Source organism: Labrus mixtus, chromosome 14 (genome assembly GCF_963584025.1).
Source record: "Labrus mixtus chromosome 14, fLabMix1.1, whole genome shotgun sequence".
NCBI lineage: Eukaryota > Metazoa > Chordata > Actinopteri > Labriformes > Labridae > Labrus > Labrus mixtus.
The window spans coordinates 8,313,563-8,327,861 of record NC_083625.1 but is presented as its reverse complement, the minus strand read 5'-3'; the positions used below and the strand labels follow the sequence as shown (position 1 = coordinate 8,327,861).

Genomic DNA, 14,299 nt, shown 5'->3' with positions numbered 1-14,299 from the left:
TTTTCAGAGGTCACTGATGTAGCATAGCTATAAACAATATCATTGATTAGGACTATCATTGATTTTTTTACTGAATTGCAGAAACAGTAATATTTTATTTTGATGGTACATGATGGTACATTGCCATCTGCTGGTAGATAGGGCAATTTTCAGGGCAGATATCTAAAGTCATAAAGAACAAAGAAACCTTGTAAAATATATTTTACTATTTACAGAGCTATTACACGACATATTTACCTTTTCATTGGATACAAAAGCCTGGCTATAAATTGCTCTCCTGCAGGTTTGGTCTTTAAACTGTTTTTTACAGTGACAGTGCAGACACACCTCTCTTCTATACAGCCATCCACTCTCAGACATGAATGCATGACAAACTTACACACAGTACTCACCTTGATTAGAGAACATAAATGTAATCCGTCAAACACAATGGACTGTTGCATAGACTCATACATGCGTCGTAAATCTGTCAGACAATAAAAGGGACCCTTTTTTTTTTGCGGAAGGCAAGAGTTTGTAATCCAGCTTTCTTATCAATAGATAAACGTGAGACAAATGGCAGTGCAGACTGCAAATTATTGATTTTTCTTTTGTGGTTGCTTAAAAATGAAAATATGTTTGAGAGTACATAAAAGTTTGTTGCGATCGGGTTCTTTCATCAATGGCCTGCATGAATAGAACAGAATGACTAATATAAAGGCTGCTTTGCAAATCATTGAGAAGTTAAAAGTTAAAATTGTTATTTAAGAGAATCTAGGAATTATTCACACATGACAGGATGGAAGCGAGCGTTCAGCCGACACTCGATTATACAGATAAAGTTTATGTGCATTCATAAGCCTCCTCTGTACGAGATGATATCAAAGAGCCGTTCACCTCTCCGCTGGAAAGAAGCTTTTATCTATTTCTCGCACGGCTCCATCTGAACCAAAACTTAAATAGCCTTTTTCTCAGTATCAGGTTAGAGCAACAATCTACATCATAAATTCCTGCATCAACGCATTACAGCCTAAAGTGGCACTCCATTTCACTACAGTGTAGAATACCAGAAAATCAATTGTGTTTATAGAGAGGAAGCCTTAGGCGTTCATCTGCCTTTTAATCATTGGAGCCAAGTTGCTCATGTAAATAACCCACGGTTCTGGAAATATTTGATGGATGTCCTTGTCTTGTCATCTCTTGGGTGTTTATATTAAATACTGTCTCATGTTGAATGATTTTTTGACACTTCATACCTCTATCCAGTTTTTCCATTCAGAATTTAATAGCACATCTGGTCCAAGACGCCTCCTTAACTATTATCACCAGGGTATCCAAAGCATGATAAAACACCCTGTTGATGTACAGTTTGATGGGTAGTTACATTCTGACAAATTATTTGTCATTCAAAACTGTCAACTTGTGATTTAATTTACTTTTTTTTTTTTACTAATAATAAATTATATTAAACTTTAAATTCCCCTAAAATCTGCAGAAATAAATGCAACAGGCAGCTCTCTTACATATTCTCAAAGTTCAAACAAGGGTTTTGATTGGCTGACTGACTGACTGTCTTGTCTCACACTCATCTAGAGATCTGTACTGAAGTCTTAAATGAAGCTCAGCTCTGCCACTGCAGTGTGATTACTCTGTAACAGGATCAAAATTTCCCTCTAAACAGAGTGTGAGCACTTTCACTCACTAAAGCTAATTGCTAATTGTACTTGAACTATTCCTAATTATCAGCTATGTGAGGAAATTAGTCACAGGCAAATGAATGACAGCAGCTAAACAGTGGGCTACTGTAGGTCAAATTTAGCTACATTTGATTACAACGTCATTAGATTGCAATAATGAGAAAATGTGTAATTTAAATTGTTACCAAAATGGGGCTTTTATGTGTGTAGATCCAATTATATTAAACTTTACAACTGCTTGCCACAATAAAGTCTAATTCTGGGTCTTATCTTTGTAATGATGCTTGTGAGTGGAAGTGAAGCAGCGGCAATAAACAAGGACAATTGGGGCAAAATCAATGTACTGTGTTGTGTTTCAGAGGGGGAAAGAAGAGGCATATGTTGATACCACAGTGCATTTTCTGTAAAGCATGGTACAGTAAATAAACATAGGAGACACTTACTGAGATTACAGTCTATCCTGATACAATCTGGTGAGAGAAAGAGTGAGATGGTGAGATTAAAAGAAAAAAGGAACAGCACAAAAGAGGAGAATATTTCACATCCTTCAAGGTACATTCTGCAGACAGTTCAGTGCTTTTCAGAGCCCACCATCCGGGGACAGCCTCGAGAGTCTAAACCGCCACTTTCCTCCCTGCAGTGTACAGTACATAACACTAAAGAAAAGAAACAGTGAGTGAAAGGAGAAAAAAAAACTCAGCATGCGTCTGGCACTGCTGGAAGTATAATAGACCAGATCGAAGTAGGGATCAATAAGGGTTTTATTGACCATAAAAGTAGAGGTGCGGCAGTTTTATTTTTAGTGTCACTATTGGCTCTCCTGTAGCGGCTTACATTCACCGTCTGTAAATTAATGTGAATGTTTCAGATACTGGTTTTCTCTCACAGGTGCTTATGGGTAATACACCAAACATGCAACGCAGTGAGGAAAACTGTTTGAAGCAGATAAGAAAAAATGGGACCTGTGCTCGATTTGCTTGAAGGTTATTACATTTGAAACAGACTAAACCATCCAGAAAAGACGCAAATAAATTCACTGCAAAAACAAAAAAAAAAAGAGAAAGAGCGGATTTTTAAAGAGCATTTAAAGTTACAGCTATTACTGGAAGTTTGAAAAATGTAAATTAAATGAACAGCTCCAGTCATTACGAATTATAGTTTGAGACAAAATACCCTGCATATTAAAGATAGCCTGCATGTGTTATTTTAATACTCCTGAAACGTGCATTAATATGAATTGAATGCGCTTAATAAGCTGAATTTGTTTTGAACACTAAACCTTAAAAAAAACTCTGCTTTAAAGCCCAAACATTGATCTGTCTTCACTCTTATACTCAGTTTACTCCTACTTGTTCTACAGGCTTGACGATAATATTTTTTCAAAGTTTATTACAGAGGAAAAGGGGCGATTTGCACATCCTGCAGCCACAATGATCCTTACACCATGAAAAAAAGTGAATAACAAGAGCACACCTGTGATGTCTGGCTAACATTTCCTTATGTCCTCAACAGTTAATTTTCCCAAATCCATTGGCCGTATTCACATTTTTGGCCTCAAAATGGATTCACCCACTCATTATTTACATGCCCTGAAAAAAATCAAATGACATCATGTGACCGTACATGAATACATTGGTGTAAGTCATGTGGCTGCGGAGTGCTCTCAAGCTGTCAACCATCACAGAGCAGTGGATACAGACAGCCAGAGACCAGAGAGACCTTCTACTGCGGGTGTGTGTCTGTGTGTTTGTGTCTCTTTACATGTGTGTGTGTGTGTGTGTGTGTGTGTGTGTGTGTGTGTGTGTGTTCATCCCTTGCGCCCTCTGCTCAGCAAGGCGGCTCTAACCTGGACAGGCCAGTATATGTGGGGGTGGGAAGTACAATGGTCATCTACAGTGTGAGCAGTCAAAGTGGTAATATCTCAGTGAAATAACAGATCTGGTCTCTGACTGCCTTCTCCTTGAACTGCAGACAAGCCATTGAAGGGCTGAAAGAGCCGAGAGGGTCAGATGGGACCTGACCACAGGATGAACTGAGAGAGAGAGAGAGAGACAGAGAGAGAGGGGGAATATGCACACCTACAGTTGCTTATAGCACATCAAAACCCTTTGAAAAAAACGTTTTATAGCCTACTAGACTTCTTCAAAGTGTGTTTTAAATTAGATTTTAGACGGAATCGTCTTGATTTTTGTTTCTCATCAGTTGTGTAACATATCTAACAATCAAATAAAAGTGATAATGCTTTTTTAAAATACATAGCCTATGTTGGGTAGCTAAACGGTTGAGCTGCATACTTTATAACTGAGTTATCAGAAGGTTGGATTCCAGCCCAGGACCTCTTGATCTCTGTCTCCAATGTCTCCAAACTTTAATTAAAACTGTGTGGGTTTTTTTTTCCGATAGCGGTACCGTTCTAATTTAAAGTCAAATTAAAAAAGGAGAAATATAGCTGTCTAGGCATCCTGCTGGACTATTTGAAAACATGCATAGGCTACTATACAATAATAGAAGAATGTCCATAAACTCTCGAGAAGAATTGGATGAGAATATAAAATCCACGGTCATATCTATCTGCAGCCAGAAAAAAAAAGAAGTAAGACAATTAGGTATTATTATAACTTTTCTTTAGCATTATAAAGAATTTGGTGTATGGCAGAGAGGTATGAATACGATTATTTCTAGGTCCCAAGTGGTTGCCAGGCAACTAACTAAGATTCCAGGGAATTATAGTGTATCGCTAATAATAATCTGATACCTAGCCACCCCACAAACCAGTGAAGCTTGTATTTTCCCTCTCAGTATTTCTTACAGATTATAAAATGAGAGCAGTAGGGGGGGGGGGGGTGGTATACAGATTATTTTGTACCTTCTGACACAACCAGCCTTTATATAGCTGTTTCCCCACAGCTTTTCTGAAGCTAAGCTAACACACTGCTGGCTACAGCTTTATATATGAGGGAGGTATCAATTCTCTCATTCTACAGGCTACTGCTTCAGAGCACAAGAAAAGCACATTTCCTGAAAAGATTAAATCTTTACTACAAATCCAATAATTAGATTAACCTCTTTTCAATTTGAAATGATCTTTCCAGATGCATCTGAAACAGTTTATGAGACCATTCTTTCATATTTCAGGGATTTTATTTTTTTTCTTTCTCTAAATTGCACGATATTCTTGAGCTAAAATTTAATAGGAAGATAACATATCTTCTATGTAACAACATAAAGCTGAAGAAGCACTGGAAAAGCTTTTTGAAGCCCTGGCAGCATATTTGGCTCAAAAAATAGAATAATTGAAATGTTTATATTCAATTTATATCCCAAACATTAAGTCTTCATTTCCGTCTGATTATTAAGTGATTCACTTTAAAGGGACATTTACTAACTTTCATTAAAATTTAAATACATGGGATAGATCTAATCTACTGTACCAACATGAAAAACAATCTGAGGATGTGCTGATCTTTGGGTTTAAGCAACTGTAGTACTGTGTACGAAGATGGGAATGGGAGAGTCTGAGACAAAACTGATATCATAAGAGCTCGTGAGGTGACACATCCTAAAAGGTCAACTGGCATTATCCGCATTGCCACAGCGGCATTACCCAGATTCACAGTGAGCTTCACTCTGCCTCCATCCAGCTCCAGACGCAGGGTGTCTGCTGATTCCTGGGAGGTGGTGGCCATCAGCATCCCAAAGGCCCTCTGGGACATGAAGCGGAGGGACACGTCCTCGGCCTCTGTGTGTATTGTCCTTGGAAGTACCACCTTCAGATACATGCTGCCGTCATAGCTCACCATCGTGGCCTCTAAGGATTACAAGGAGGAGGCATTATCAGACAATGAACCCCAGGGGGAATCCCATCACAAAATGAAAGAACAGGAGGTAGAATCTATGTGATGAACCCTGATTTCTGCTTTAGCTTATCTCAGGTGCTGCATGATATTATTTGAGATTGCAGTTTTCATCAGCTGCAGCAGATGGCAGAAAAAGCCTAGAGCATACGAAGACAGACAAGGAAGATTGCGGCAGCAATCAAATTTATGAAGGATTTATACCCATCATAGCGCAATACAAGGGGGATTTTCATATATCCCTCGTACTATTAGCTGCCAATAGATCTGTGTAATTTGGTCTCTCAGTGAGAAAACCATCTGCATGGTGTGCACAGCGTGATTCAGGCCGAAGCAGCACTACATTTCTAATGAAATGCTCACAGCATTGGCAACCTTGTGATACTGACAGTTCATTAATGAATCACTATAATGTAAGAAAATACTGTAATCAGTCCTGAATGATTTGAATGAATAAAAACTGAATTTTCTTTCATCGTGTTATTGTGAACAGGGGTGTGGAAAGATGGGGGGTGGGGTTGGGGAGGGGGAGGGTTATAGAACTGTAATTTGAATAGTTATGACATCATTTAGTGTGTAGGTGATCAAGCTGTGATTGCTAATGACTTTGTTATAGTTAAAAGGTCAGAGCATAAAAGCCTGTTAATGAGTTTTCTTTGTTTTTCCATTTTTCCATTCTGAGCAGGCTCCTCCAGCTTGGACACAGCCATGTTAATAAATAAAAGACTGGCCAAAGTGTGTTAAGAGCTTTGCAGCACTATTTTAAAATCACTTATCCTCTCCCATCCTTCACAGAAACTCTTACCTTTCTCACAGCTTGGGCCCAGGTAGCCAGTACCATTGCAGTCACAAATGTGTCGGTTCCAGCCCTCCCTGCAGAGTCCGCCGTTGGCACACGTGTCTCTGGCACACCTGACATGAGTCTCTCTCGTGCAGAGGTTGCTTACACCTGTGGCGCTCTGAATCTCCGCCAGCCTCCAGAGGTTACGGCTCTGACCGTCAATGAAGAGGTCCCTTACACAGCCCACGTAGCCGAGGCCGAGGGATGCTGTCCAGACCTCAGGGGGGAGTATGAGGGCCTGGCGGTCCTCTGGTAGACCTCCGAGATACATGTCCCCATCTAGGTCAAGGATCTCGCTGCCTTCATTAGCAGAGAAGGGGATGCTCTGGCTGTTCACAGAGATGAAGCCTGGAGGGCAGGCAGTGAGTCAACTTACACAGTGTTTTTGTTGGAGAAAATGAAGACAGGTGTGTGTGGGTTGTGCTAAGTGAGAAGTGAGAAAAAAAAACTGTGAAATTGAGGAAGTGGGCACTACTCTCTGCTTGTCTTAAAACGAGTGTGGATTAGGACCCAGCACTGCCAGTCCTTGGCAGGTGATTATTTGAGCAAAAGCAGAGCCTATAACTAAAACTTGAACTCAAAAAGTGAAGAATTATAAATTGCAAATCTAAGCCTGTTGAGAAGGAATAAATGTATTTATAGAAATCTGAAGGCGGGTATAAGGAAGGAGCTGTGTGTCTTCTACAAATAAGGCAGACATTTAGTACTAATAAGGCCCATTTTAGTGTTTGACCACAATTTGCAACCTGTGAAACAAGTTAACAGGGATTTTTAAAAAGTCATACATCAATTATGACTCACTAAAAATATCATAGCGATTAAAAGCCGATGTGCATGCATGTTTCACTGCAGTGCATATAGAGCCTATATATAACTGTATTCATTCAGGCCGTTTTTCCTTGACATCACACTTAGGGTAGGTCATACTATCGCCATCTAAGGAGAAGAAACTGAAACTCTGGCGCGACAGGCTTGCAAACAATTTTATTTCTACTTATGCTGGTCCATTGTGAACAATGTTATAAAATTACAGGAAACTGTTTTTATGTTGTAAAAATAATTATACGCGGGAGAGGGGCTGTCTGAATAATGACAGAATAAAAGACTGAATGATGACATCACAACAGTCTACTATTTTTGTAGACTATGTGTATGTTTCCTTTTAGTCACTAACTTGCTGATAATGTTTCTTGCATATTCAGTCAAGGGTATATTCGGAGAAAAAGCAGAGACGAAGAGAGCAGGAGGAGGCCAACAATGCAGGGAGAGAAGCTGGTATGGAGGTGAGAGCGAAAAATGAGCAAATTGATGGTTATGACCAAATAATGACATCACAACAGTTTAATCCTAATGTTGATTTAAAATTAGAAATGACTCTAAATCTGCCTTCAAACGGCCCCATTTACTCTGGCAGTGGCAGAAGGTCCCGTCTACTGAAGTCTCACTCCAAATTTTTGGTAAAACCTAGCAGCCCTGCTTTATGATACAATAATAAAGGCAAAGTTCCTAGTTTAAGATAAACATGGCAAGGGAATGGTTAAATGCTAATATTAGCTGCTGTTTGAGTATAGAGTTTATCATGCTGTTTTCACAATGTATTCAGCAACTTCCAAACGTATAGCTTATTGTTAGCTGGGACGAGACTGGATTCCGACATCACCTTGTAAAGTAATACAAAAGGAAAAGCATTTAGAGCTCTACCAACAAACAACACTATACATCACTCTAAAACATACTTGATATAACCCATTAGCTACCATCAGCCGATAGGTATTCAGCTAGTTAATAGCTACATTTATGTTAACTATAGCGTCTGAAGCTAATATTAGCTTTTGAAAGTGATATAGCAGGCATAGGAAAGGACTAAAAGAAGAGAAAAAAAGACAAAACAACAACCAACAACAACATGGTAACTATAAGCTACCCTCATACTGTAGCTCATATTAGTATCCAACCTCTCACTTGCAATGTTTATCTTAAGATAGGAATTTACGCCTCTCCTAATGTATCGTACAAGACTAAGTGGTGTAAGTATTCAGCCAGCTCCTAGCTAACAGTTAGCAAGGAAGTGTCTGAATGCTAACATTTGCTTTTGTCCAATGGTAGCAAATCAAATGTGGCTTGGAGGCAAAATAATGTCCAACGTTCTTCAAGATTTTTGCAGTTCATTGTCTTTTCAGTTGCTGGTAAAATTGGAATAATATTTGAAGCTTGATCCAATGACAACTGGACTTCATTGAAGTGAACGTTGCATAATGCTTTGAATTACGAATAGCTGGAGCCTGAGAACCTAAACAGACATTTGGATTAATAGTGATTGTCTTTTCTGTTGGCATAACCACATTTGAGCCTCCCAGCCTCGAGTGTGATGTGAGAAGAAAAAAAGCAGCCATGTAAATGTGGTTGCCTAAATAGGGCAATTTCACAGCTATGTGCTCTGCTTTCACAAATACAAATTCTTTGCTTACCGTCACGCCCTTTCCTCTGGAAGTCCACGTGGCACCATTCACCATCATCCAGCCTCTTGTTACTGGCTTTCAACTTGATGCTGCCAGAGCCCATATCCATGACCAAGTAAAGAAATCCATCCAGCAGCTCTATGGAAAAGAAGTCTGCCCGGGGCTTCTTGTCAGGTGGCGTTCCCTGAAGACTGCCGTGGCTGAACAGAAGAAGCCCGCTGGGCTCTGTGGTGCGGAAGTCAAAAGATATGGCACCCGTCTTCTTTGTGTTCCACCTGGGCAATGTCAAGTAGGCAGATGGCTTGTCGAAGGTAACCGGTTCCTGGGCTTCCACATTCTCGCAGCTGAATATCAGGTCACCATGGATACTAATCTTAGGGTCTCGCTGTTCAGCCAGCCGTGACAGTTCCAGCCTAAACTCATTATTCTTGTAGACCACCTAATAAATGAGAGAGATGTCATGGTGAGGTGACAGCCAGACAGAGCAATAAATTCAGAGCAAAGGTTGGAATATTACTCATCGATAAGTACTAGAATCGATATGACACAGCAGCAGTCACAAGGACATGCAGCAAAAAAACACAATGAATCATCCAAGGACTCAGAGCTCGGTTAGAAAATGTCCTGATGATCTCATTTCCAGAGCTGTGTCAAATAAACTTGCACCATTAACTATACTGATGCAGAAGCTCTTGATGCATTTATCAGAACAGAAATCAATCGTACTTGTCCTACTAAAAATATTACTGACTGCTGCCGTGTATCCATGCAGAAATGGAAGCTTTTAGACCTGAACACATTGTTTTTTTCTGTTTAAATGCTGAATGTTTTTAATTATTTGTGAGACCAGTGAATCTCCTTCACCACATAGTGTGTCTGCCTGTTTTTAGATCTGAAGGAAACTGAAAAAATGGCAGCAAGAAATGAGAAAGCAGCATGAGTTGAAATACTTGTAGGACTGGAAAACGCTCTTAGATTTGAATGCTAATACAAACACATACATTTTAGCCCTTTAGATACTTCTCTCTGGAACGTACAATGGGTCTGACAGTGAAATAGATTTAAAGCTTGAAGTGGAGGAATCGCAGACAGAGCACCTACAAAATGACAAATAATTATGTGTTTTTATCCAAAGTAAATGGTCTGACCAGAGATGGTGGGTGGGAGAGCGATGGACTCAGTCATTCGCAAGCACAACGCACAATTTATTATTTTAAGAGCTAAGATAAGTAAATGTAGGAGGGCATAAACTAGATTTTTCATTTTCATTGCTGAGCTCATGCTGCAGAAGCTGCTAAACGGTGGATTTTGCACTCGTGCTGCAGTGAATGCACAAACCTTCCTCTGTCTTGGAGGAAAGTCTAACAATGGGATTGATATTTCAGATCAATCAAAGGAAACAGACAAAAATAATAAACCTTTCTATAGATATATGTTTATTGTAAATACAAGATGTACACTCATGGAATATCCCTGTTAGTTTTGGATTTCATTTATTTTAGTTTGAGCTTATGATATTCAACCTTGCCTTATTCTTTGCAGTATAGCTCCCAATTGTATTTAGACTTTTCCCCCTTAATTCTCAGGCAGTTTTTCCACTCCCTTTGATTTTAATGTGGATGTCTTCATTGTGGTATTTCTAGTGTTTTCACCTCTCTTTAATGGCCATTGGCATTTTTATTTTGGATATTTTATCACCTAAAAACATCTTACAGTCTGCTTTTGGGTCCGTTCCCTCTGCCTTAACACAAAATCAAAGGCTGTATAAAAAGATGGACGACATGACACCTCCTCAAAAATGAAGCCAAAACATTCTTAAGCTCTGCCTCCTCCACGTTGCCAGAAGGGACATGGGTCAAACTAGGAAACCCAAACACACGTCAAATACATTTTTTTCTTCAAAGAAGGTTTCTGTCATTATGGTTAGTTAACATGCTACATTTATCTGAGTGTTCTGAGAAGTTTTTAGTAATTAATTAGTTATTTCAATGCTTACAAATGTGACTACTAGAAAGTCTACTACCTAGAAAAGGAGGGAGAGAGAGAGAAAAAATGTAACAAATGAAAGATTGGAGTCATTGAACATTTCACACTCTTTTCTGTTGGACTGTACCAACTGAAGGTATCTTTGCCGTTTGATCTATAAGTTAAATGTGTGTTATGGTTAGCAGAAGGGGCAGGACGTAGATACCCTGGCTCCACCAGCTGATCTCTACTGCCAACTTATGGCTTAAAATGACATAACCGGCGCAAAATGTCAGGAACCGGCGACCATTGGAACCAAACTAGATATCCTGTTGTAAACTAAGAGCAGACTTTCTTAGTGGTTTCATAGTGACTGTATTTTTTTCTTCTGTCATTCTGGGCTCATCAATATGCACAGCAGGAAACAAAAGTCCTTGTCTCATTTTGTATCAGTTGTAAGTCACCCGGAGCCCACTGTTATCTGCCACACAGCTCAGAAACCCATCACCGCCTGAGGTGACACAGCACACTGCACAGAGGACTAACAGCTGAGCTGAGAGGCAATTTGAGCCAATATCACACTTCACACTGCCTCAGCGTGACTAATTAAGCAGTGAAATCAGATGGTGAAACTGACCATCGAGAAATAAGTGTAACAGGCAATTTTTAAATAGGAAGCCAGTCAATCAAAACAGTAACCCAGATAAAGCGTGAACAGGGTGTTTGTGGTTACATACAGACGTTGCTTACAACCATATCTAACAAAAAGGCACACTGTGACCTCTGCAGGGCTATTATGTAAGTCAAAGGACAATACAGGAAGTGGAATCCTATTTCACCAAACTCGGATGCCTGTTGTATGTGACAAGGATTACAGAGTATCCCAAAACACAAGAATAGAGCTCTCTCTGTGTCGATTTACAAAGCCCTCATGTCTTTCATGCTCAAGTGCAGAATAACAGCAGTCTGAGAGTAAGATCTTCTCTGCAGCTTTAGTACATTCTTCATAACCAAATTGGGCTCAATCTTTGAAGCAATAGAGTAGAGGTACCTAATGATGAGGTCTGGGTATCCTGTGGGCACACATAGTACGGGCCAATAAGCGGGTGGCTTCAAAGACAAATTCATCTCGCCCTGCAGGTTGTTGTAGTCGTGACATTTGTCTGAACGTGGCCATTATTTTTCCTGTATCTGATGAACCCGATGGCCTCTGCCCAGAAGCGCTCGCATCTCTTATCATGTAATGTCCAGGGGGATTAGTCATGGCCTACACTTTCAACACTCACTACTATAAGACGGATTCCTCCCTCCATAGATCCGCTGCTCATACAGCTGTGTCTCAGGCTGACCCGGCTCTGAACCTGGCTCCTGAAATTCTTGACAAAGCTGATCCTGTTAAATCAGTTCTGCTTCTGCCATCGCTCACCCTCATTACCAAGACTTTTCTGTTTTCACCCATCGCCATGAATCTTTACCCCGTCACCCTCTCCATGCTTGCCTACAGTTCATCCGTGTGAAAACTCACAGCAGCAGTAGGTCTAAACACCACCACCAGGCGCACCGCCTACAGAGCGGAGGTTGCAGCATTGGCAGCGGTGCTGGGACAACAATCTGTCCATAAATAACATCTCATTTTCATTTCACTGTATTCACACTGCAGATAGTTATGTAGAGATTCAGTTTGAAACCATTCAGTTAACACTATTGCTTTGAAATGAGAATATTGGGTACTTATGAATACAACCAATGAAACTACAAGTACAGATGCTATGACAAATTCTTTTTCACATGTGTCCTTACTGTGTTATTGTAAATGGTTTTAAAGGATTAAAATAAATCTGTAGGCTGCAGGAAATATGAGATGAGAAATTTAAAAAAGGAATAGCCTAAAAAAACATTCAAACTAATGTATACTTTAAGCTAGTGGATGTGGGAGGCTGCACTCAGTAGCCCAAGTTTTACAGAAATGCTAGCGGCAAAATGCTGACAGAGGCATGCTAATGTGCTCTCTATTAGCCATCCCTGCTACTTATAATACAAATATATGACAGATTATCTTTCCTAGTGTAGCATGCCAGTAGCGGGCATGTGAAAATGAAATACTGCTAAGGTTGACGGGAAACTAACTAGTTTTTCAAGTATTTGGTCATAAACAACAGAAATGACTGATTTCAACATTTTGATGTGATTAAAGCGCCGCACTAAAATCCAGGTGATCATGAAATGTATTTGTCACCTCATGGTTGTGTAAGAGGAAACGTCAGGAGATCAAAGACTGTATGATTCATATGTTGGAGGACCCTGAATGTCAGTTTAAATTCAATGGCAGTGTTGCCAGATGAAAGATGCAGCAGCATCATGTTGAGAATAAAATGTTCATTTTTCAACGATAAAGTATGAAATGTTGTGAAAAGACCAGGAACACTAACAGGATCCTACTCTGAATGGCAAAAGCATGCCGTGTGGACCCTTCCAGACACGCAGAGGCTGCAACATCTGAACATGGAGGTAACTGTTAACTTCAACTGCATATTATTTTGTCACTTCTTTTATGGCCCGTGACATCTTGTACAGAAGCAAAAGGCAGCCTTAAGCCTGAGCCTGAGACATGTGAGGCTTTCATCTAACTTCATTGTGAACCTATCAGAGGGAATTTAAGGTGCAACAAATTATTATTCAAGACAGTTGTTGTAACTGTCTATACCAAAGTAGTGTACTACAAACGACCCACCAGAGTCACCTTCACATGCATGTCCCTTATAGCAGCAGATTAGACCTGTTCTCAGGAAGCAGAGCATTATGTGAAAAGGAAAGCTGCAGAAGTCACAGTTGAATGTTTACAACATATCCAAAGATGCCGGACAAAGCAGTAGAGTCTTGTGCTATGATGAAAATGTTTGCCTTTACATGAATCACATTATCAACGCAATAGTGGGAAAGAATCCTGGCAAGCAGAAAAGACAACGAGACAGTTTAATCCATTTCGGGCACACAGCTTCTTGCGGGTCTCTGGATATCAACACCACCACTGTGATGGTATATAACCAGTTGTGTTTACAAAAGTCGGGGGTTAACCGATGTGGAGCCAGAGCCTCCAGTACAGTAAGTGCATGCACAGAATGTGTTTATAAGGGACAACTGAAAGCTTTAGGATGCTGTATTTGTATCCACTTTAAGTAATAAATGAGTTTCAGAGTTCTGTTCAATGAAATACACATGGAGAAGTGGAGATATGTTCTTTATACCTAAAGCCCCTTTCACACGTGAACTGCACCCCTGAATATTTCACCAAAATGTATAAGTAAGCTGCATGTGTGAATCCAAATGAAATAATTTTCTGTCAGCCCGTGTACCGGATTAAATTAGCAAGAGCGACAGCAAAGCGTTGAGATATATCTATGTGAGACTAGGGCCGGCTTTTTCTGAGACCTCATATCTCAAAGTGATTATCTGTCTAAATCAAGGGTAGGAAAAAACGACTTGGTGATTAAAACTCAAGGGTTA

General features: G+C 39.9%; 1 protein-coding gene across 5 annotated transcripts in view; it reads right to left on the bottom strand.

The window, feature by feature from the left end:
* The window catches only part of nrxn2a (neurexin 2a), a 126,842-nt gene that overhangs the window by 64,665 nt on the left and 47,878 nt on the right, over nucleotides 1-14,299 (bottom strand). For 3 of the 5 annotated variants that reach the window (XM_061054841.1, XM_061054836.1, XM_061054839.1), the window contains 4 exons: nucleotides 8,840-9,269; nucleotides 6,336-6,719; nucleotides 5,281-5,484; nucleotides 2,120-2,146 (listed from right to left, as the gene is read on the bottom strand). In XM_061054841.1, coding sequence (XP_060910824.1) covers nucleotides 2,120-2,146; nucleotides 5,281-5,484; nucleotides 6,336-6,719; nucleotides 8,840-9,269 — 1,045 coding nt within the window. The remainder of the gene's footprint in view (nucleotides 1-2,119; nucleotides 2,147-5,280; nucleotides 5,485-6,335; nucleotides 6,720-8,839; nucleotides 9,270-14,299) is intronic. The other 2 variants (XM_061054837.1, XM_061054840.1) reach the window with 1 other exon arrangement.